A 25,797-nucleotide genomic window follows, 5' to 3' on the forward strand; every position below is an offset into this window, starting at 1 on the left:
GTCTTCTAGTCAAAGTACTTCATTGCGATAACGAATCTTTATAACTCGACGTGAAACTAATTACGCGATTTTCAATTAAAAGAGCACGACGTGTAACAGAGTAAAATACAATACCTTTTGTAAAATTTCAATTTCGCATGTTTATATTTTCAATATAATGAAGGAGAAAAATTTGCCAATTTAATTAACATCAAACATACAATTTTTCAGGTAAAGCGAAAGCGTAAAGAGCACCGAAGTCTGGATAGTATTCTCTTCGAAGACGACAGCGACGAGCTCGAGTACTTCGACATCTTGAACCTCTTGCCACTGTCGAACGTTCGATTGGAAGTCGGCGAGTCGGACGTGCCGAACAATAACGCTATTCCGGATACTGACGGTAAAGAGCCACCTAATCGGGAGTTAAAATCAAATCCAACAGTTATTTCCGTCTCGACGAAGCCAAAGCCAGTCAGCAGCAGTGAGAAATGCTGCAAGCACCGTACCAGCGGCGTTCGAATTACGGAAATTGACGAGATTGTTCCAGCAGATATCGAGGAGAAGAAATCGAAAAATCACCCGACCGCTATTTTTGAGCCCCCGGCTAGCAGCGACAGATCTGTGGCAGACAAAGGAATCACATCGTTTCCCGAGCTGGCGAGGGAGAAGCGTCAATTCGAAAGCACATGTTACGCCTACGACGGTAAGTTCGATTTGCTGAAAAGACGGGAGAATCAGCGCAGAAAGACCGTCGAGTCGTGTCAGTCGAAGACAAAGAAAGCGGCGAAGAAGGAAGAGGCTGATCAAACAAAGAAGGAGATACAGAATTTGCACTCGGCGGAGGAGAAGAAGCCAAAGGTGGAGGAGACAGAAGACACAAAGTCCATTTGGATATCCGACAACGAAGAAACCGACGAGATGTCCCGACGACCACAGGTACTCAAGATCATTGACAACGACATCACCAAGTCCAAGTCTTCCGCGCCGAAGACTATCAACATCGAAGTGAAACCCAAGGACAATGACGTCGCTCACAAAGAAAACGTCTACGAAAACGCTACAACGAATTACCAGACGTACCAGGCATCGAACAAACCAGATTTAATAAACGATCACATCCACGAGCCAAAGAGCGACATGGAAGCCGAGAAGGAGAAGGACAGATTGAGCGTCGAAAACGCGAGAAGTTTCTTCGAGAAGAAGAGCTCGGATCAAGAGCCGTTAGCGAATCGTCATAGCGAGGGAAGATTCGAGAGGATCGTAAAAGAAACTTCGAATATCCTCGGGAAAGCTTGCAGCGCCGTGAAAGGTAGTTTGGGCTTTGAAGCGAGATCCGAGAGCTCGGATTTGGGACTGGGATCGGAAATAGGAAGCGACGTTAGAAGATTATCCGTCGACGAGAATACGAACGTTATCGACGAGAGAGCGAACGATCAGAAACAGTCCAACGAGTGTAACAGACAGTACGACGACGTGAACGACAAGAATCACAAGAATTACACTAACCTCACGAGATCCAGGAGCTGCATCGACTCGATCGAGTGTCAGGATTCCGATGAACCGGAATTCGATCACGTGCGTTACAAGATCGTCAAGTCGAACATGTTCAGCAAGAACATCTTCAACAACTCGAAGAAGGACGTCACGTACGACGGGCTGATGCAGTATCTCCGAGAGTATTCGTTCCAGGATCTACTGATGGACAACAACGTGGTGATAATTGAACCAGTCAGAGCCGAGGTAGAACGCAAGCCTTCGTTCAACGATTCGAAGCTCAAATCCAGTCCGAGTTTCAAAGTCTCCTCCAACGCCCTAGAGAAAATTAAAGCTTCGGATCTGCGCAGTGCCGATCAGAAGAGCGAGAAGACGGGCGAGAATCACTTTGCAAAAACGCCGAGGCAGTCCTCGCTCCGGAAGCATTTCTTCTACCAGCCAATCAGGGTGAATCGCGAACTTAACGATGACGAATTGCCCGACCCCGACACCGTGAGAAATGTGAGAAAAATGTTCGAGGAGACTATGAAGGGAAAATTAACAGGCAACCCCGAGCTGACGAGGGACTGCAGCGCGAGAAAAAGCGTCAGCATGAAGGATCTGAGAACGATAGAGATCAGGACGTTCGACTGCGAATCCGAAAAGTCAGCCGAAGCTCCCAGGTACTTATGCAAAATCTTCGTCATTAACAAACAAGTTTCATCGTAAAATCATTCGCTTAGAACGATCGATCTACCACGCATTCTCATCCATTCATTACTAAACGCTTTTATTCAAACTTTTGATGTGGCAATTAGGTCGAGATGTTCCAGCCGGGCCAAGGACCTCACCAAGATGTTCGAGAACATGGAGAAGGCATCGTCACCCTCGTCCATCACCGCTGAATCTAAGGACGACGTGGACAGTCCCAGAGTCGAGTCTAAGACCCGAACCCTCGCCCAGTCCTTTGAGGCAAGAAGTGGACAAACGTCGCCCAGCAACTCCAACTCGTCCAAGCTCCGAGTTAACAACCGATATCATCAGCGACAGCTGCACAACTGGGACGCGGGAAGCGTGAGCTCGGGCGTTTCCAGTGATTATCCGGACACCGATGCTGGCAGCGCGCCACATTGCACCTCGTCGGAGGACGAGGAGCTTTATTGCCAGGACGACGACGGTGTCGACGAGCGATACGAGGGTCATTACGTCTCGCCGGATGTCCTGAAGAAGATTCGAGAACACGGCACTTCGGTTACCTACTACGGCGGTAAAGTCGTCAACACCTGCAACGGACCCTTGATCTGCCCGATGGTCTGCAAGAAGTCCAAGGGATCGAAGAAGTCTCTGGACTACGTCAAGTTTCGCTTGGTGAAGAGCAACTCCTGCGACAGCAGACTCGAGCTAACCGGTCGAGTCATCGAGAACAGAAACAAGTACGAATCGGCTGCCGCTGACAAGTGCATGGACCTGAGACAATTCACTATAGACGAGACACCCAGCATCGAAATAACTTCTATGGAACAGACCGACGGTAAGCACGTCGACGACAAAGCTGAAGCCAAAGAAGAGAAGCGCGAGCCGCCGGTGGTGATCGGTCTGGAGCCGAAAAAAGAGGAGAACAAAAGTTTCAAGGCGGACTTCAAGCTCGGCAAGCTCGAGGATTGCGCGGCTTCTTCGATAAATAGATTCGCGCCGAGTGCGCTAACGAGGTGGCAGATAAACGAGAACACGTGGAAACGGACCTCCGACTTCGGCAAGATGGAGTTCGAGGAGTTCGAGGTTCTCGAGGACAGCCTCAATGGGGCGGATAACTAGAGTTTCGATAAGTTAAGCAAGCGTACTATGTATACTTGTGGAATGCAACGAGTTGAGTTAGATTTCTTTTAGCTTTAATACCGATCGATACAGTCATTATACAGCGAAGATGAGAGTGTTTTCAAAATTTCGTACTTTTAGAGCGTTGTTAAATTTTCTTTTTTAGTTATACATGTATCATAAGTCACGACATACATATCATTTAGGTACAATGAGCGAGTACTTATATGATCAGTATGGAGTTTAAACAATTTCTGTGCACTTTTGCCGCATGAAAGTTAAGCACAGATGAGGGCATTACAGTATAATAAATTATACTTTATTTTTTGAGAATAAGAGAAAAATAAAGTCATGAGCCCAGTGTAACTGTGAAAAATTTATCTATTTATAATATAGCTTGTCTCAAGTCACATTGTAATGTTACGTTGTTCAATAAAAAGTTAAAAGTCAAGCAGCTCGTCCAACCTTCTAAATCGAATCATGGAATTCCTCGTTAGATCGATTTTGGAATTCGAAGGAGTCGGTAGTCAAGAGCCGTCGGAACTGCTCTCGAGACGAATCTATTGAGCGCTCGAGGACTTCGTGGATTGTCATCTTCTACCGCTCGATTGATATTTCATTCGAGTTTCAGCGAGGCTTAGAACTTAACTCTCTTGAATGCATTTCAAGCGTATGGAGTACTTAAGAGCGTAAGGCAGTTCGTAAACTAATTTTACTGACGGATAACTAATGTTCGGCTTGTTCTATAGATTATACGAGCAAAGTTTAAACTCTGGAAAACACAAGGAATTTCCGCGATATTTTTGTTTTTAGTTTGAAAAAGCAAAATCAACGCGATAACACGTAGAGACTATCGATCAACTTCGAACTCTCGGACCCACCGTACTTTATCGTATATATTTCAACGAAATAGCCTGGCCGTTTAGCGCGGACTGACGTATTGTTTCTCTTCAGCTTTTTATTTCGAACCACGCCGGGGATATTTATTATTCGACTGTCTATTCCTTACCTGGGGGCATTATGGCGCTGCTTTTCTCTTTAGCCTGTTTCTGCGACTCCTTCGTCTCCTTGGAATCCTTAGCCGTTTTCGCGCCCTTTGACTCCTTTGCTCCAACTTTTGACTCCGTCGCAACTTTCGCTTCCGTCGTCTCCCGTGCCTCCTTGTAGTGCTGCTGCTCCTTCGACAGCATCGGGCTTAGACTCGGAGTGAACGTTCGCGTGCCCGTGGAAAGACCCTTTCGGTATATGTTCCACCATCTTCTGCACCAGGTTTCCTGGAAAATAGAGACAAAGATACGGAAAATTTTAGTTTTTAATCAATGATTTTGTTTTATTTATAAAGTTCAATTAAATTTCATACGATAGTAAACGTTTGCGATGCACTGAGAGCTGTATTATTTCATCGGCGAAATAATTGATTTCGCGCTCAATTATGAAACGTAAAGTTTCGCCGTTAAACTTCCGATCAATATTGGGCTACGCGGTCTACGGTATACCCTTTGTTTCTCGGATGCTAGCGCAAGTCTGTGTAAATACCGCTTAAACACTGTACGAGCAGTTAGAAGATAGCGAGCGCCAGTTTACCTCAATTACTTTATTTATTCTGGACAAACATTGTATCAACACAGCATTTCAATACCCACGTGACAAAAAAAAATTCGCAGAAGCATCCCTCGACCTAGTAATCCTAATTTTCGCGAAAAACGAAATACGAAAGTTTATCGCGCGAGGAATCTAAAAATTTCAACAGAAAAACTTGGATCCGAAGCTGCAGCGCAGAGCTTATGAAACTTTAGGTAACACAATTTGTCTGGGCTTGCAGTCTCCCCCGAGTGCTATCGTTTCCTCAAAGTTACGCAGGGCAGAGCGGAATGAAATGGAAAAAATATTTCTCTTTCAGAGCCGTTGCGATGATGCAGAGTAAACGGGATTCATTATTCCAGTCCACGCTGCAGAGTCATTATCTCATTATTTAGCTTCGGAGTTGCTGTTGCTGCCATGAGCTCTCGGATCGATGCTGAGCACGCGAGCAGATCCTAAAATTCGATAGCGGAAAGCTTTTCTTTTAAAAAGCACGATAAAAGCGGTAAATTACATGGAGCTCGATAGGTCGATGACCTGCGCACGAAGAAGGGTTCGTAGAACTTTTTAATTATGCAGTTTCAGGCTTGCAAGCTTCGATTGAATTAATATCGAATTTTCTTTTCGAATCAATTCTTTGATATTTCACTCCTTGTAATAGCTTAAAGAACCCTAACGACACTTGGCATGATTGTTCCAGTTTTAAAATCGCAAGCTCACGCTATCAAGAATGATAAAGCATCCAGAGTCATGCCGTTAGGCCGAAAGACGTGGAATGGATTTTCTGCACTCTCTTCTTTATAGTCGACGTATGTCACTGGAATCCGTCGTTTTTTTACATCCCCTTTTACAGTCGCCGTTACGTGAGCTCGTGTAGCCAGATTTTTTAACGGCTGTTGATCCGAATGCGTCTCTACGTTTACATGGAAACGCACTACGCTAACAGTAAAATTGCATTTGCGAAACTCGGTTACGAAATTCTAATGCGCGATTTGGTTGGCTTTTCCGAAATTTTGTTACAAAATTAGCGCGTGATTGATTTAAAGATTTTTATTATATACTCAGTGGAACTAGTTACGAAAATCACTTCATTCCAAAAATAAACGAATCGATTTCTCGAAAGCCGATAAAAAAATCCCTCAAAATTATTTATCCTTCTCATGCAGTCGAGCTTTTCTCCCAGCTTGAGCTCTCTTTCGAAGCAGCGTGGCATATCGATCTTCCGACACACCTAGTATGACTGTACAGTGTACACACACACGCGCATAAAGAGAGCGAGAGAGGAGAAAAGCAAGGGAGAGAGCGTGAAATCTACGATCTCGGGAAAGCTCTTTCTCTCGCGCAGTATATATAGTCGAAGCAGCGAACGAACCACGCTGCGGTTTCTCGCAACTTATTGTCCAGCTCGCCAGGACTAAATTTCGCCCCCGATCTATTTGATCCCTTCGTCCTAATCTCTTTAATGACTACAAGCCGAACTACATCCTTGGCTTTGACTTTAAATCTGCGCAAGCTTGTCCGCCATTGCGGGGCAGCTTCGACTGCTCCTACTGATTTAGAAGCCAGATTGGTTGATTTACAATTCGAAGAGAGCGGGTATAGCTGTGTGCAGAAGTTATAAATAACGGAAGAGAATTAAGCTAGAATCGAGAGTTTAAAATTGCCTTTGAATTTATAGCCACACAATTGAATTTATCGCTGGGATCGAGGTCTTTGTACCGTCGCCTATTTTGCACACCGAGACGGAACGGATCGGACCAGGCTTGGGCTTCGTCCCAATAGATTAGACGGTGTAAGTAACCGTCGGCAAAAAGATGAATCTTCGAGCTTTCGAAATCGCAATGCCGATATTTTCAATTAACAATCTTTGCTTATTCTACGACTTCTCTTATTTCAAATACAAATACAACCGGGAAATTCACCGTCGTTTAATCTTCTAGGACTCTAAGTAATCAAAACTTTCAAAAGCTCGAGAGTAGGAAATTGAAAGCTCAAATAGTTGTTCAGGAAAAGGCTTCTGCTTCGTTCATGGCATTGTTTACGGAGAAGCGCGCGAAACAATCAACAATTTCAGATCTTCCGCGGAACTAATGCATAACAAGCTCAAGAAGGCAAGTTGGCGCTGCGTTAATTCCTGCGGTCTTCAGAGAGAAATGGGAGCTTACATCGAGCTTATATGCTGGATCGACAAGAGCTACGCTTGAGAACTTTCCAAGCGCGCCGCCACCTCGGAATTTGCATATTCAAATCGCACGGAGCACATATTAAACCGCCTATTAGATGCTCAGTGATAGAGTAGGCGAACTATTCGAAATTACACTTTTTTGTACGATTCCACAAGTGTGACAGCGGATCCATCTATAATCGGTCGTATAAATAGGTTAAACGGTCGTGTTTATCGTGAAACGCAAGCGCGCGATAAATCTTTATTAATCACACACTCACAACTCACTTTTCGCAAAGCACACACAAAAGCCCTTCAAATCAACCCCTTCGATCGGGACATCCATACATTATTAACGCCGAACTTCGGAATTAGTGGCACATCTAACGAGCAGCGAGTCACGCATTCATCTCCACGTCCATATACGTATAACTGTCCACCTACCCTCGACGTCGTCGTCTCTCGCCAAAAGCTCCGCATGACAGCTCGCATACATAATAATCCGCGACGCGCCCATTGATTCGGAACTGTCCCTTGTACGTCAACCGCGAATTTCGCACGGTACACAAGCCCCAAATTGCTGACACGCTTACAGTTCCGCCTCGTCGAGACAATAATATCGACGCGTGCATAGACAAGGAGATGGTCAGGTCCCATTAATCAGTCGGAGGGTTTCAAAGTTGGAGGCGAATGAGGCGTTGGCTACATCTTCACCCTCTGCTTCGTGGTGACCATTATTGCTTTATGACACAGAGAAGAGCTTGATTTGCATTTATACGCTAAATGAATAAAGGGATAGGCAGTAGGCTGCGCGTTCTGGGCAGAGCAGATAAAACGAGCGATGCGAGAGGACTAATTGATTGCGGCTGCGAGAGGCCGTAATTAGCGCGTCCCTGTGCCTCGCTCGCCTATAAAGGATGATTATTCGGCTGCTTTTTGCTCGTTGACCCCTTTTTCGTGGACTATTGTTTTAAACGCGCCAGAACGGGCGGACTGTTTGAGGGCGTTCGATTGACCTTGATGAATCCTATTTATAAGTTTGTTCGGATCTTGATAAAAGGGTTGAAGCATTTATTTGCTAGAGAGGCGGATGAATGATGCAGTGTTTCAATGTAGGTTTGCGATAATACAACCGTAATCGATCGTCGGACTTTTATCTGGATAAAACCGATCGTTCATTACCATGAGTCCATTGAATTGCAAATATTTCTCGATATTATTCTCGAATTAGCATACCCGGCAGATTTTCTTTCTTATTCTAATTGTTATTTATCATAACAGAAGCCATCGCTACTTTTAAGTGACTTTGAAGAAGGACGCATCGTTGAATCAACAACGATATCCATATTCATTAACAATATAAAATCCTTATACTGGGTTGGGATCCTTTCCGGTGTGACATTTTCTACCCTTGTTGTGTTTATTCATGAGGGTCTTGATAACGTGTGGGGTTAGCCTTTCAAATTTGTCCTCTTTTCGGAAGTCACCTGCGCAAGAATCGAGTCACGTAGTTTCGCGAGACTGAAGTCGTGGACGTGGAGGATATTCCCGAGGGGAGTATATCGACGGGTTCAAAAGTTTAGCATTGTTGCGACGTTCCGAAGTTGAATGATGACTTTATAAAATGCGAACTTTAAACTTGGCCTAACGATAGTTGATTACTGTTTTATACAGAAATATTATGGGATAACTGTTCGAAAATGAAATAGTTTTAAAATATAATAAAAAGAATTATAATATGAAATTCAGATTTATACAGCTTTTGTCGTTGCGTCTGCTAGGCCAGACTAGAACCTATACACGACTACGTGAATTGGGTCGTGAGTGACGGATGCATCGTTAAGTGATGCAGCGGCAATTTTAATATCCAATTTAGATCGGTCACGCTCTGATTTTTTTGTTTCAATTTTCACACGCCTCCAATAATCGATAGTTATTTTTCGCGAGTCATCGTATAATGAATTTCACGCCAAATGAAATATTTACGGCTGCGTATTTTATCCTTATATGCAGCTTGATGTACGAGATATAAAGTTCAAATTTTAATGGTCAGACATTAAAAGCTTTGTAGTCCGCTTTTAAATATTTTTAATAAAATTCTCATAGATTTTCAATGAAATGAAGACTACATTTCACGTTTTTTTTAAGTTATGCTTTGACATATTTTCTCCGAAGATACACAAGATTGAAATATTTCAATATGTTTTCCTATAAAATGTCTAACGTTGAGACAAAATTCAATTTCCGTAAAATCAATGAATCGTAGTTTAATTTTAAAGAAAATTCACTTCATCGTCATGTCATGCTAGACCACTATTTCCGTTATAAAAGCACGCTGTCACACACAAAGCCCATACGCCACGGTACTCAAGCAGCAGAGCTTAAAATCACGAAGAAAATTGAAAATAATGCAGAAACCATATTTTTGTACTACATTGACCACATATATGCAAAAGCGACAGTTGATCTTTCCGACTAATTACTCAGTTTCGGTAACGCAAATGCAAGTAGATTTTGCGTACACCAGCGAGTTGGCCAAGTGCACTTTTCGCTAAAGCAAATTAGCTTGGGAAAAGGGGAAGTGGTACAGTCACATTTTCATTCTGCTTCTCTTTGTCGGACTAGTGATGTTGCAATAGACTTCTGCACGTTTGCACCGTCGTCTTTATTTCAATTAATAAACTGTATAAAGGCTGCAGTATAAAGGTTTAGTTTCCAGAGCTCGTGCGAGTTGTGAAAATAATTCTTTTTAAAAAACGACGAGTACTAGCAGTAAGGCTACTATTTTCACAGCGAATCCGCAACTTCTAAATATTGAATCTGACTCGTAGGTAAAGGCAGAAAGCAAATGTTGTTGAAACAGCGGTAAAATGTGTTTACTGCTAACGTAAAATTCGTCCAGGTGCATATTTTCCTTGAAATCACAACGCGTGCTCGGAACAAGAAATTATTTTTACATATTATTCTTGAAACGACGAACATAGACGTATTCAATGTTTAAAACGGTATACGATAGGGTAAACGAAAAACTAGCTGCAATCCGTTTCTCGACTCCTCCCAACGCATAAAACTCACTGCGAAGCAAAGCGAATCCATCTCCCTATATAGCCTATCCTCCCCGCGCATAATCCCAGGCAAAAGACTTAAACGTCGCGGAGAAGGAAAATAAGGCAGAGTAGAGTAGTAGTAGCAGTAAAAAAAGGATCTCAGAATAACTAGCAAGCAAGTCAGCTCGACGCTCGAGAGCACGAGTGTCACACCCTCTCACCTTTGCAGCGTCGGAAAAATCGACCCCTCAAGATAGGAGAGGGGTTGAAAAGCCCGGAATACCTGCAGTGCGCGCGCAGAGGTAGGACCAACAAATTGAGAACCGGTGCGCGAGTTCTCGTACACTTCTGCCGCGAGAGCTGCTGAAACAGAGAGAAACGCGAGGCTGCTGCTGCTGCTGCTTTTATGCAGTGATAGGGTGTACACTTGGCGCGCGATGCTTCTGGGAGCTGCTGAAATTCGTTAATGGCTGCGTGTGTTGCTTTTGCTGTTTGGAGGAAGAGAGTAGAGGGAGTGGTTGTTGTGTTGAAAGTTATTTTAGAGGGGGTCGAAAGTTGTGAGGGGAGATAGTTTTTGTGGATTGGTTGATTTTGAACAGGCGATATCCGAATATTGATATGTTGCGTTCGATAAAACTGTGTCGTTATAGAAGCTTTTTTTAAAGATAAAAACTGTATATTGCTTTGTATATTTTTCATTAGCAGATGAGCTGCACAAAAATAAATAAAAAGGCATATTTTCATTTACAAATAAAAGTTTATAAACGATGAGAGTTGTAGAGTGGCTCTGCAGTAGCGTAAAATTTGATCAACTCTTTTTTTTGCTGAATCATGTGGAAGGGCAAAAGTCTCCGGGTTATCACTTCGGGGCGTGAAGTCAATTCGAATGCGATGAGGTGCAAGAGAGGTGTAGGGTCATCATTTTATCATTAAAAGTATATACCATTAAATTTCACTTCTTCCTTTTTTATTACTGTGTCTCGCGTAGCTAAGGTTGATTGGATTTCCAGCGTATTAAAATGTATATCAAACATGAATTTCAATATTTTGACCCAGACATTTTTAAAGTGATTCTGCATTAAAATTTTACGACGACGCAGACGAGTTTTGAAGTTTTTAATCCTCGACTAGTTTATTACCGGTAAGATTAAAAAAACCCAGAGATAAATTTTGAACTCGCTCGAAAATACATGAAAAATTATAACCAGACGGCAGATTCCTTCTCAAATTACGCAGGCGTATATTTCGACACTCTCATCAACGCTTGGAAATACCCAAAATTCATTGGTCTATGCATCATACGGTACGAGACTGTTTGGTCGGCGTTAACCAAACGTTATTTTTTCGCTAAGAAACGACTCTCTCCCGACCGCGAATAGTAAGTAATAATACTCGCGCGTACGTCGGCCTCTTGGCGGCGCACCAAAAATCTTCAACCAGAGAGATGCCATTGGCTCATGATTTTCCGTTATTTTCGTGTTTGACGCGAGCCAACCGACCGCATGAAACATGAAAGCGGCTTACGGCAAGAGTTTCGCGTGACCGTACATACCTGCACCTAGAAGGAACCGCTGCAATGAGAGAATATGGGGGAATAAATAAGCTGCCTGTTATTGTTCTAAATAGGAGGTTTTATAACAAATCGAAAATGAATCGAGAAGATACAGCTGTTCGAGGCAAATTTTGGCAGACAACGTTGTTTGAAAATATCATGGATTTAAAATATTACTTTATAGGAAACTCGGAAGTAAATAAAAGATTATTGTTTTAAATTTTTAAATAGTAGCGTCACCTATGCCTCTGTTTATCAGATTATTGTACTATACTGGGATCTCCGGGAGGACATCTATTGACTTACGGCTACGTGAATAATCCACGTTTCGAAAAGGAACACCGATAATCCTATGATAATGCCACGATAGTGCGATTCGATATACGTAAACACGTTCACGCAAACAACTGATGAGTTGAGATTGTAACAGTATTGCCATGTTAATATACGACAAACGTGATAATTTCCTGCGCATGGGGGTTAGACCAAAATAGCCGGGTACACTGTGCGGAAAATATTGCACCTCAGTATCCGTTCCATTTCCCTAATGAAAAAAGTCCGTAAAGCTGGTTTACTGCTTTTTCACGCGCATTTTTTCATGGGTTTTTATAGAGCTCTGCGTTGCAATGTATTATTCAATGGGTTTTTTTTATGGCTACTCTAGCTCTATCCTATACGTTTTTTACTGTATTCTGATGCACCTAACTATTCAAGTTAAATCTTGTCATATGGAATCTTCGTACTAAGGGCGTAGAGATATGTTACAACAATCCATATACATCGAAAGACATATATATGGGAGCTTTTCATGAATTCCAGTATTTTAATCAAACAAAATCCGATGAAAAATGTGAAAGTCAGCAGAAGTATGCATTCAATAAAATTTAACAACACAAAACAAACTCCATGTATCTCTCCTTTCTTTAAACTACAGTATCTCTTTTATCTCCATCTCACCTCATAATCCCAGTACCATATCTTCATTCCTACTGCCAGACCAAATTCTTTCTTCTATTCTTCTCGCATTTTATCGACTGAGCTTTCGATAGTGCTGCTGCAGGTGCTATTTCCACTTGCAACTAGCGACCTTTCATTTCCGTCCGTGTTGAAGGCGGCAAACTTTAGCTTCTCCCCCAACAAATGCTGAGCAATAGTTTGCTCAAATAGCCGCGAAATTTAATTAAAGCGTGAAATCGACGGAAACGCAGTAGTTGCTGTTGCAACACTGCTCGAATGAGAAGTGTGTGTGAGAGAGATGGAGAGGTAGAGCTTTGTTCCCGACAACAGCGGAAGCGAGCGCGAGAGAAGTAAATACTTTTTTAATGCTTGGGAGCGTCGAGAGGAGATGTCTGGCATTGAGAGAGAACAAAGTGGATTGAGCTTGAGGGATTTGGCTTGTTTTATCCTGATCCAGTGTTGCTGGGTTATTGCTTTCTCACGTGTGTATTCCAACAGCTTTGTGTAGTACTGCACTTCTGAAACGTAAATCAAAATAGTCAATCGAATCAGACTAAAGTTTAATTCGTAGTCTGAAGGCGAAGTGATCAGTGCCGTAAGCTCTAATCTGAAACCGATTAGAGGTGTGACTAAATGATGTTAATTTGAGAAATAGTTTATCGATCACTGGCAAATCCTTGAGAGCAGGGTGTACAAATGCAGCAGACGTTTGAATGTATTGATGTAGCGCCAGCAAGTCAGATTGACATTTAGACGTATTGAAGTTAAAATGAGGAAGTTGACACTGTATCGACATTTGAAAATGATAAAGTGGTGCAGATTTCAAAGTATTTGCTTATTTAAGCAATGCATTTACGTTTTTGAAAGTAAGTAAATTGTATTATGAATGAGATAAATCGAAATCATATTGTATTCGTGCTTGACTCGCGAAAAGGGATGTTATTTTGATAGAATCGACTTCGGAAGAAATTGATGTCGCAGTAAAATATATAATTCAGTATTGGATCTCATTAAACTCATTCTATTAAAGTAAAAAAAGCAAGACGTCATATTTAAGTCGGTGTATCAGCTGAAGGAAATCGTTATTTTATTCAAAAACTTCAAAGCAGATGTCGTATATTTTTAATCCGATTCTTACTGTCCAATTTCTTTTATGCAACAACCTTTATCAATTTTTATATTTTTGGGAAATATTTTAATGCATATTTTTCGATATTGCTTTTTTAAATTTATCTAATTATATGCAATAAACTTAAATTGTACGAAACATTGGCGTCCTGCCAGTAAAGAAATTAACAGCATTCCATATCTGTGCGTTAATCTGACTAAAGAGCGTACATGCGTTAGGCCCAGCATCCTAAATCTCATAAAGACCACCTTTATTGCAAACTGGTTCATCTTTGCACAAGATCTGCTACTGGAAAAAGCTATATTAAGAGACATAAATTTTATTAACGATAATCATACATCAGTTTGAGGATATTTATTTTTAAATAATATCGTGGCTGGCAAAAATAATTATTTTGCTTGCCAATTTCTTGTATAGAAAAATGTAAAATATTGCAAAATATGCGTAAATACTCTTAGAATAAAACAAAGGGTTTCAATACTCTTGAAAGAATCCAGACATATATTTCATCAACACTAGACCGTAAGTTTCGATTGTGAGATTTTCTTTAGTAGGTCGAATGAAACGATCCTAACTTCTGTTCCTCGGTTTCAACTGGCGACATTTATGACCTATTTTCATTTTCCTGGCATTTAAGTTATCTTTGAAAAAAGACCAATAAACTCTTTTCTTACACTAGGATCAGATCAAGTGCAATCATTTATAAAGTCTATGATATCTGTGTAAAAAGTTATTCGAAAGTTATGGCCTTTACTTTGATACTTTATAAACAGTAAGCTAATAAAGTAAAAAAAAAAACTTGAAACTAAAATTTGAGAATAATTTTATTTAAAAAAAATGTAGCAGCGATTAATGTTTTACTTATGTGTATCTAAATAATTATATTTGGAGTAATACACAGGTGGGTAGAGTAATGCAGACGTATTTGCTCTGTAAATGAGCAACCAGGGACTATTAGTGTCATTTAGCCGCAAGCTCGCTGTGCTCGATGATTTCAAAGACCATTACGTTTCCATTGCTGATGTGGTCGGGTGATCCGATATTACGAACAATGTTTCGCCTCTGCATTAGAGACAATAAAGAAATTCTATATGCCTTCCAATATTACCCATGTTAAAAATTTTATTTATTCATTTATTATTATTATTATTATTATTATTATATTATTATTTTTGTTGTACAAGGCAGCTGAATAAAAGGTCAATTTTTTCCAATAGTTACTTAGATGCCCTTTCATGGATCGCAATCTTCCTTCTACACGTACAAGTATGCGCCCTGAATGCGTGAGATTGAAGATCTAGGTCATTCAAAATGTCAATACAACCTGATGGAAATTGGAGTTTATGTAAGGAAGTAAAGCATGTCTTACATCAACTTTATTACGGTTTGGGCAAATCTGATTTACACATCATTTTGTCTGTTTTATTATAAATGATCCACTATCCCATTATATTACAAATTCTTATTCAAGAAACAGAACGTCATCACCCTCACACAAGTACTGTACTCCTACTTGTTTCCTTTGAACATGATACGCGACAGTACAGATTCATCACGACAAACTATAATACACTTCACATGCGCGTCTCGCATCGATCGTCTGGGTGCAATACGCCAGGGAGCTCAGTATTTGCTTACACTTGGCCTAGCAATTTCGAGCTAATTGCTTTTAAATTTGATAGGCTTGAATTTTCGTTGCCGAACTCTCGCGAGGGGCACACGCAATCTACACTTGCAATAATTACTCTCAATGGCAAATGGAGATTTATGGCTCTGCTTTTAATGCGTGGATTTTGGTCGATTGTTATTTATTGCGCGCTAGGGCTGAATTGTTACGCTTTATTACGTTAACAGATGGAGTTCGTCGACGTGCTATGTCGATCAGTAGTGATGGAGCGTTGATCCCGAATATTACTGATGATAGATTGCTGCAGCTGGTAAGAAAACTTACAAGCTCTGTGTATAAGTTGTTAAGATTATTCATTCATATATAAAATTACTTGTACGTATTGTTTGGATTTGAAGCTTAAAAAACAAGTTTAGTTATTTTGGTATGTAAATGCAATTTATTTTCTTGAGCCAAGCAGCGAAAATTTGAAGAAGAAACTTCACAGGTCTCTTGTCTAAAATGTAGATTGTTTGCGAATTTCAAGTGCAAAACCCAGATTGATGCTAAAATTGAACTACTTCAAAATGCACATAGAACTTTTTCAAAACATACAGGTCAACAAGGTATCCGAATCATGTAAGGCATCTAGCATCGCACGTTTCGATCTGGATAGTTTTCTCTCCTTGAATATAAATCTAAAAATACTCAACCTGAGATGGAACCATCCAATTTTCATACGACTTTTCTTAGACGAAAGTTAACACAATGAAGTTCACATTCTGAAATACGCTATCAACTCCTCGTCGACTCTCACAGTCGCATCAAATATATAGCATCGCTTGCATATGCATCGCTCATGCATTCCTCATACATACGACATTTTCCATTTCTCAGCGCAAACGAGCTAGCGCATCACAAACAAAATTATTCTAATAACGCACGCACGTTTATTAAACTCCGCGAATCCTTTTTATCCATGTGCGCGCGTATCCGCCAGCCTGTACGCGCTTAGCCTACTTTCATTTCTCCATGCATACGAAAATAGTGTTTCTCGCAGCCAGAGCTCGTCGTCGTTCGTCCCTTTTATTCAAATTGACGTCAGCGCTACAAAACACGCGCGGCGCATGCGATCACAAAAAAGGGGATGATGCTTCATCTACCTTCCTCTCGAGCTGTATAGGCAATTCGAATTCCCGCCTCGCTATGAGTGTAGGGGTGGCTTTTTCTCATCGATTGAGCTCTTTCTGATACGACAACTGCTTGAGGCAGTGGTCCTGTTATTTGGATTCTTTATTGCTGCTGCGCGTCGAACGTGAAAACAGTTTTATCGTCTGGTAAAAAATGGGGAAAGCTCAAAGACGATGAAAAGAGACTGACCGTAATTTACGTTGGCGCGTCGGGAATTCATACTCTGCTGCTTCGTGTGAATATTTGCTGGGAGAAAGAATCTTTTGACTGGGCGAAAAGGAGAGAAAAACTGCTGCCGACGAGCGCCTTGCCAGAGGCAGAAATGCCAGGCATGCGGGGGTGTCGTGTCTAATAATTAAATCTACGAGCCACACCCGAAGTTTTGCAGCGCTGAGGTAACGTTATTTCATTACAAGCATATGGTTTTTTTAATAACAGACTTTTTTAAGCGGCATGTCTTGAATTCTGTAATTATCTTGTTGGTATGGTTACTCGGTATTCTAAGTACATCTTAGACAAGAATTTATTTCTTGTACGATTTTCTTAAATTAATTGAAAGTCAATTCTAAGAACCCAACTGAAATTCTCCTGTTTAAATTCGACACTCCTATTAAGCTGTCGCGATCTAGAGATCTAGGATTGCTGTTCCAACAAGCTCTTTGAATTAAAGCGGCTAATGCAAGAGCTCACGGCCAGCATTGTCTTATTTAGCCCATCCTCGCCGAGAGAACCGAAAAGGCGGTCCACGCACCTTGAATAGACTTGGTTTCTCATTAAAAATTTTCATTATACAAAGCCGCATTTAACGTTTCATTATGCAGAATAGTAAAAGTTGCCAGAATGTTATGTTGTACTCATGAATAATTTTTTAGAATTTTTTAAATGTAAAAATGTCTAATAAAGCTTATTTCTTGCACGAATACTAAAAATGATTTCAAAAGGTATTAAATTACAGTTTGATATTTTCCAAAGCTCTGATCATAAGCCCCTTGAGATTAGCCTTTTTCTTATCATGTCGTTCATTTTGCGATTTCTCAAAGGAGCTATAGTAAAGTTTAAATGAGTTTACTTCAACCGGAATCAAAGGCTGAGAAAAATCTGGAAAACTTTGATTTTCTATTCCTACTTGCGAGTTCGAATACAAAAAATGTTTAAGTTTGAAAAGAATTCTAATTATTTAATAGGATTACAGACCAGTGTATAGTCACAGCCTTCAACTTTATTTGTAGGTATCATCAATCAGTGCTTACCCTTGCTTGAAGTTTTCGAGCCAAGTTACCTCTAATCAACCAAGAACTAGTAAAAAAGTCTTTAATTTTTATAGGCTCGTAAAAAGTTTTAGTAGCAAATATACTCGACAGATAAGGAATGAACCTCTCGTTTTCCAGTTAGCCGAAGAAAGCTTTTGTTACGACACAGAGTCATTCGGCAAAACGTGATTTTCCATAATAATGTCTGCACTGACTAATTAGTTAATGCGAATTTTAATAAGCTATCTATACAAGCTAAACGTATTCTAAAAAAAATATACAAGTAAATAAACCACATCCTTTCATAAATACATGCCCGGTACAGATTCACCTATCGAGTAAGAGAAATTCGTACAGCTCAACGGCTCCCAAAGAGTGAGAGCACATTCCATCAGAAAATAACTCCCAGTACGATCCCAAAAAGCCCATTCGTCTGGAAGCAAAGGTTTCCGGTGACCTCGTCCGTATCTGCCTGGACGACACACACACCAGCAGATCCACACAATGGGTCGACTGGCATCCATAACCTGCCTTTATCAGGTCGTTCATTCCGCAATTTCTCGTGGGGATTATCGTCGACGATTGCCTGCCGGCCGTCCCGTCTGTCCGGACCGACGCCCAGGGGGCCAACACTAGAGCTCGACGGAATGGTAGTGGCGCGAACACCTCGTAAAAGAAACGGTGGTTAGCCTGCTGCTCGTGGTTTGGGCTACGGCTAGACACGCACGATGAGCGGATGATCGGATAAAAGAAGCTGTCGGGGGGATTAGGGTAGCTGGTTAAGAGATTTTTTTCTGATAGGAGTAGTTTGATGGAGTTGTAAAATGGTTTTGATTGGGTGTTTTTGGAAACCTGTTGGGTGATTGAATATTGAGTTCTTGTATGGATGCAGGATTTTAATTTTAGTCCATTATTCGAAATATTTATCAATGTGTCTAGTTCATTTTTGCTTTTTTTTTCGTTTTCTATAGTTTAATCAAAATTTTAGTTATAAGCTCTGCCGCCTTATTTCAAACATTTCACTTTTAATCCTAATGGGGTATTTCGCATGGCTTATGGATCAATTTTAATCCAACGAATATAATCCTCATAGGTTGATACTTTAAAAAATATGGTTAGTACTGCTGAACATATATTTGAGAAAGAAGTTTCTGATGCTAACTGCTATTCTTAAAGATAGATAAAAATAAAAATGCTAAACATTAGCGCGATATCAACTCGAATGTACACACAAACGTAGTATATTAAACAGATATGGCATCCTGGAACTGCGTCCTCCATTCTCGTAATGGTATAGGCACAGTGTGCCCAAAGAAAATTTAGTAATGCAATACAAATAAATTGGCCTAGGAGCTCCAGGCGCCAAGAGATTCGTAAAAGTCGACAAGAAGCGGATCTACGTGTACCGAATGGAAATGAAACTGATTCTCTGGGCATATAAATCTAACGAAGAAGCCTATATTGGCTCGAACAGAGAAAGAAATACTCGGAAAAAGTTAAGTCTATTTTATTATTATCGCAATACAAGGTTGTTCGAAACAGAGAATAACAAAAAGTCATCATAAACAGATCGGTAAGATTTCTCTGAAGTAGCGCTACATAAGGCACGACCCGGAGATTACGAGACGTTTAATAACATTTTACATCTCATCCTTAGCGATTCTTATCCACCGAAGGAAGCATCGAACGCATAAATTTTGCGTCCACTCAAAAGCTTAGCTTCCACCCGTATGCCAAGGAAGCTCTCACGCCCGCGAAACTTTTTCTAAAACGTCCGAATAAATCGATGTCCGGACTGCCCGACTTTCCGTAACAGGCCTGTATTTTTCATTATCTGCATGCGTCTATAGCTGACAGTTTTCGTTTCTACCTGAACTTTTTCACCAAGGGGTATCGAGGTGGGCTTGAAGCAATGAACCTAATATGAAGCCGAGATCCACTTTTTGGGGATCTTGAATATTTCATCCGACGCCTTGTCTTATATCCGGGGGACGGATCGAAGGTGAGTTGAAATACGACCTCATGACGGTTCCTTTTTTTATTAAACTTCTGAAATACATTCAAAGAAATTCTTTGCAAAATCAATCAATAAAATAGAGCATTAAAACTAATATGAATATTAAAGCGCGACTCATTGGACCAAAGAAGAGATATGCGAAGCCCGCTTACGGCAGGGAATGTAAAATATGACTTATTTTTTACTCTGTCTCATAGAGTGAGTTAAAAAATTTATCCGTTTTCCAGCAGGATAAATTCAACGACTAAGGATTTATTTGCCGAAGCGATTTCTTACAAAGACTTACGGAAAGATTCGTCGCCGAAGAAACAGACTTTTCTTTTTATTTGAAATAAGTCTGCTGAACTTACGAAGTATTTTTAAATCTCTCGATCGAGGACACTCGACCTTCTATTTATTCTTCTCTAAAAAGTCGACTCGCGCAAAAAGAAGCCATAAATAATAACACCGTGTATTCAGATTTACGGAATCGCAAGTTTTTTCAATCCAACAGCGAAGTGTACATTTTAGAGGAATAATTCATGACTGCAGCTTGGAAAACTTGGATCACAAATTACAATAAGCGTAACCGTTCGATTAAAAAAGAAACGCGCAAAGAGAAACTTTTAAACCGCGAACTGTCTTGAAACAAATGATTCCATAACTCTCGAACGTATTACCCATTCATCATGAAACCTCGGCGAAACTCGCTAACAACGGGAAAAGAAATAACCCTACCACCACCAACACTGAATCTTCCTGCAGCATTATGCAAATGTAAAAATGAATACAAGCAGCAAAACTCAAACTCAAGCTCCTCTCTCATCTACTCGCCGAATCAGACTGAATTTTTTAACGGCCCCTTATTGCCCGCCGCGACTCGTCGTCGAGTTTCCCCATCACGGGGCCAAGGCTCTCTCTCTTGCTCGTCGTCGCTTCCTCTTTTCCTCAGAAGATCCGGGGCACTGGGTCATCCGCACCGGAAAAGCAGAGGCAAATCGTCCACGTGGTTTTTCTCGGATTAAGCGGAGGATAACGGGTGGCTTGGGAATGGATTGCTCTCGCTAAGAATATAAGTACGTCTTGAGGCTACTGCTTCGTAATCCAGAAAGTTATTTCGCGGCTCGATTGTAACTTCTTGTATCGAGCACAAGGATCATATTGTAAAATGCGATGTACGTTAATCTTCGATCCTGCATACATCAAGAGACTTCAAGTCTCGTATCCGGTGAAGTAACCCATAACACACACGATCTTATAAGCTGGAAGGGATGACTTACAGGATCGACTCACGCGTGCGTGTACAGCTACGGGAACGGAAGCTCAGTAGCGCGAGTCAAAGTCTCGTCAGGCGTGACGCAGGGGGAGGTGCAAGCACGGGTTAGGTCGGAGACGAGGATGTGCCTTGGGGTGTAATTGAATAGCTTACGGCTCGGCAAGAGACGATGTTACGTTGCGACGAGAGAGAAAATGTTGAGGGAAAGGCAAGCATACGATGCGCTAGAGAATATAGTTGGCTGCGAATATGTCGGGGAGAACGTTATTTTGAGAGTAAACAGATAGATGTCGGGGTTTAACGATGAGTAACGGCGAAGCTGGAAGATATGGGTTTGTACAGAGGTTAGACGTAATTTTCGTAAATATTTGTTCGACGTCGCGGAGCTCGGTTATGGAAAAGATTCTTGTGGAAAGTTTGTGTACTTATTTATGCGGAATCGTATTGTTTATTTCTTGTTACGTGAAAACATTTCTTATTCTTGTAAGAAACCAGTTATCGAATCTTTAATATAAATCAAAATCGTATGTATACATACAAATTGCATATTCAGTGGTATGAGAGGTTTACGCATCGACGCACGACTTTAAATTCGAATAAAGTGAAAATGCTCTCATATACAGCACGAGAATATATCCTACGGGTAAATCAGGAGCGAGAAAACGCAAACGTATGCAACGTCATCGCTATTCTCCATCCAAGCGCGAAAAGCATAAAACACACCCCGAAAACGTCGCAGCAGCTCGACTTCCGACAAAGAAATCTGCTTAAAAACCATGATCGAAAACCCACAAAAAAGAGAAGGAATCAAAACGAAGAAAATCCACAAAAGAGCCTCGCAAATCCATACACACAGTGGGGGCAGAGCGAGACAGCGCCAAATCGCGAACAAAAGGAAGAAACGCGTAGAAGTAATCCCGGAAAAGCGAATAAGCGAAACGCGAGTGACGCCACGCGCTATATAGCATATCGAAGGGGTTGTATTTTCGAGAGAAAGTGGGGCGGTCGGGTAGCGGAGCACTAGTAGCTTTCTCTCCCTCTCTCCCGCAGATCGATGCAAACGGCGCCTGCCGCAGCTTCCGCAGTCTACTACTCCCCCCCCCTCCCTTCCCCTGTACGTCGCGCTGTGGAGGGGAAGAACAGCAGGATGATAACTGCGTAAACATCGACTACGTCTGCGTACGCTTTTGGCTTTTTCGCTGCTCGTCGCCGACATGACCTCTACCATACTACTCATCTTCTACTGCTGACCCTTTTGGGTAATGCGCGAGAATTTCCCTTGTGTAGAAGCTTCAAGCTCTGCTGGAGTTTGGTGTAGGGTTGAGGTGAGGAATTTTCGGAGGATGATTTTGAGAGGGTGAGCTTGCGTGACTTTATGTAGTTGGCTGGGTGAAACTTGAGGGAGATGAGTTTGGGGTTTATGATGCCTTCTATGATCAATCTGGATTTTCAGATGAGTTGCAATAAGAGGGCGAAGAGAACGCGGAATGATTTATCTATGTATACTTACGGTGTATCGTCCAAGAGTAAGCAAAAAAGGAGATGTTGTCACTTACCTAAAACACAGAAAAAGATACGAGATTAAAATTTTGTTGATGACGCATCAGAGCAGTATATTATCATAAATCTAGTTTAAGTTTCCAAACAGTGCGCAGTATTCCAAAACGCGCATTTAATGACGGTAATGAACGTAATTTAGCGCGCAAAGTTATCTATCACACTGCCGTGTAGCGCATATCTGGGCGAAGGTGATCTTATACAACAACTCCAAAAGAAATGAATGATCGTCTCATAACTATTGCATTGCTTTTTACACGACCCCCAGATGAGAATACATTACAGCTTATGTATACCTATATACACTGCACGAGCAAGATCGCATGTACAACCGCAAATGAGCAGCTATAAATATTTCTCGGACGGAGGCAGAGACATAAAGGTGAATAATCACATGTGGGAGGTTTATCAAATATTTATTTATAATCGAGCATGTTTTGTTTACGTTCCCTAAAAATAACCACTCGATCCATTCCTGCTATTGATCCAAGAAGGTATACTTTTCTTCGTACATTTCAAGAAAGTGGGTTTTGAAATTCGAAAAATTTTTCTGAAATTGATTCTTCAGCGCTTCTAGAGTGAGTAACATGTATTTTAGAGGCTTACTGAAAGGCCGAGTGAAAATTTAGTTTAAATTGTAAATGCGCAGAAAAGCCGCGAACGCAATGCATCGTTCTACTTTTGCATGGCATTCATATTTAAAGTGTCTTATCACTCGTTCGAACGTGTACCTATACGTCGTTTTCCATTTGCGATATCCGCAGATGTGCGAAGAATTCTACTTTTTCGCTCGATTTTATTCATTTATGTGCGAGTTACGTATGTGAAAATTAGCCCAACTGCGTGTGGTTTTCAAGAATTGCATTTGATAATTAATCTAGTTCCTGAAATTTTCTTGTAAATTTTATTTCTTTGCAAAGCTGGACCTTTTTATCTATTTTAGCAAAATATCGAGCAAGACTAATAAAATGGCAATGATTCTTGGAAAGTACCCAAAATATTCACGGATCTCATGCATAATGTAGATACTTCCATCCAATGTCGACTGTATCAAATTGCAACTATATACATGAAAACTATTCAACAGTTTATGCTACTTGCAAGTACGAGCAGTACATTAATATTAAGTAACAAATAAATTGAGCTGATTTGCAAACAGTGAGTCTATACACAGAGAATAAGCTATTGGACGACCAAATCCGAGTATTTGCTCATTCTCTTTATGGCCCATATTGACATCGGGGGGAATGTCCGGGAGAATTTGATTTTGTTTGCTGCAAACCCTCGACCGGCTGAATTCAGCAAGAAAACATGCCCAGAAAGCGAGCGGAGCGAAACTACTCGTCGGTTACCTATGGCAACGAATGTCTCTCGAGCACTTTCGCTTTGCAACCCCGACTTGGTTCCTGGGTAGGTATAATACACGGGGCATCGTTCGAGCTTACGATAACGGCAGCACCAATAGTGAATTTACGTTACATGCAAACCATAATAATTTACAGACTTTACTCTCAGTTAGGCTCATTATTTATGTGCTTATTCTGGGATAAAATCAAGCGTTGCTCTCCGCTTATAAAAGAGCCGAATTTGTGAAATATTTGAGATAGGTACTTATATCAAGCTTATTAAAGTAAAAGTCTATTTTTAGACTTTGCACTTTACAGCGAAGCCAGGAAGCCAAAATTATACTGAAACATTCCTCAAAATTTTATTGCACTCCTGTGCAGACAAAGTTGAACCAGTTTCACTCGAGATCTCTCCACTAAGGACAGAATTAACCTACATTCATGGCTACTAAGCAATAACTTCAGCCGTCGCTCGTATTCCAAAATCCGACCTCCATATCTCTCTCTCTCTCTCTCTCTCTCTCTACACTTTCCAGCTCGTTCGATCATTTTTCCGCCCTTAACTCCACTACTCTCTGACCGAGCCTCTCTCGGCATTTCCGAGAGGGACCTTGTCTGTGATTAAGCGGGTGTAATGACTGATGCTAACTGGCTGTTGCTTGCGCTCAGAGATCCTTAAAATTACATTCGAGAGCGCAGCAGCTGCTTTGTAGCTGATCTCGTACCTCGAGCTTGCGGGAAATTAATGAGTCCCTCTAGCAAGATGTTGACGCTCCTTCTCGTTAATTATGACTCTTGATTCAATTAGCCATGCGGTTTAGGAGGTGGACTATTTCTAGGCCTATCGTCTTTGATTAGGGCGAGTTGGCCATACAACTCTCGGGAGCAAACAAGGTGAGCCTTTAAAGTTAGTTACCGGACTGGGCTTTGATTGGCCTTTGTATCGTGGGTATAGAGAGTGCATTGTAGTTTTGTTACGACCACATTGTGATTTCGCTCCAATAAGCTCAAACGGTCAAAAGAAGAATTAACTGATGAAATGTAGAGGTGAATGTCGAAGATATGTTGGTTTAATCAGGCTACGGATGTTTGAATTTCAATCAATTTGCAAAGCCGCGTAGTTGAGCACGTGAAATGACTTTGGTAATTCAAATTATGAAAGATCAATATGTTCCGGTGGTTTGATGGGAAACTAATTATTTCGTATTATTAGAATAAATCCATAGCTGATGTCGTTTATTTGTATTAAATTGTCGATTATACCCTAAGGCAAACGACGTGAAATTTGTAATTTTCCTCTGCAAAATATAATGATCAATACACCATCAAAATACTCGAAATTGAAAAGCCACGAGAAACTTTGAAATACAGTGAATAATAGAAAACTATTTGTACAGGAAATAGGTAAAAATCTCTTAAAGGACATCTACATACGTAGGCGCTTAACTAATTTCAGGGAGCGTCGAAACTCGACCTGAAAGTCCTGGACCTAAGTGAAAAGATTTTGTCTCACTTGGAGCGCTAAGCGAGTGTCACGAGGTACAACAATTGACTCACTTGAGACTGTAAGGACTTGAGTATATTTTTTTCTTTAGGAGCTATGAAACTTTGACCATTATTTTCTCAACGGGGCTAAGATTTAATAGACCAAGAATTTTTAAGTCGATAAAAAATTACTTCTCAGGAAATTTTTGTAATTAACTCTCACTCAGTAGCGATGAGAATATAGCTTTACTCGAATTAATGTTGAGAATATTAGATTGTTAATCCATCAAGATCAAGTATCAAGAAACTGAACTTCGCGAAGTAAAATATTTGAATTCGCTCTGTTAAGTTTTACATACTTTCTTAACGCTCATGATCATGATATATGGTATG

The 25,797-nt window shown here is 40.9% G+C and overlaps 2 protein-coding genes across 8 annotated transcripts in view; one reads left to right on the top strand and one right to left on the bottom strand.

Annotated features, from left to right (window-relative positions):
- The window catches only part of LOC100679372, a 37,027-nt gene extending 33,309 nt beyond the window's left edge, over positions 1-3,718 (top strand). For all 3 annotated transcript variants that reach the window (XM_003425785.5, XM_031924710.2, XM_016981979.3), the window contains 2 exons: positions 211-2,135; positions 2,271-3,718. In XM_003425785.5, coding sequence (XP_003425833.1) covers positions 211-2,135; positions 2,271-3,267 — 2,922 coding nt within the window. In that variant the 3' untranslated portion in view covers positions 3,268-3,718. The remainder of the gene's footprint in view (positions 1-210; positions 2,136-2,270) is intronic.
- LOC100120233 (calcium uniporter protein, mitochondrial) overlaps positions 1-25,797 on the bottom strand; it is a 91,403-nt gene that overhangs the window by 44,616 nt on the left and 20,990 nt on the right. For 4 of the 5 annotated variants that reach the window (XM_031924714.2, XM_031924712.2, XM_032597113.1 and 1 more), the window contains exon 2: positions 4,277-4,541. In XM_031924714.2, the coding sequence (XP_031780574.1) occupies positions 4,277-4,541 (265 nt within the window). Of the gene's footprint in view, positions 1-4,276; positions 4,542-12,568; positions 13,030-25,797 lie in introns of those variants that run through there. The other variant, XM_031924715.2, reaches the window with a different exon arrangement.

The sequence above is a fragment of the Nasonia vitripennis genome, chromosome 2 (genome assembly GCF_009193385.2).
Source record: "Nasonia vitripennis strain AsymCx chromosome 2, Nvit_psr_1.1, whole genome shotgun sequence".
Lineage (NCBI taxonomy): Eukaryota > Metazoa > Arthropoda > Insecta > Hymenoptera > Pteromalidae > Nasonia > Nasonia vitripennis.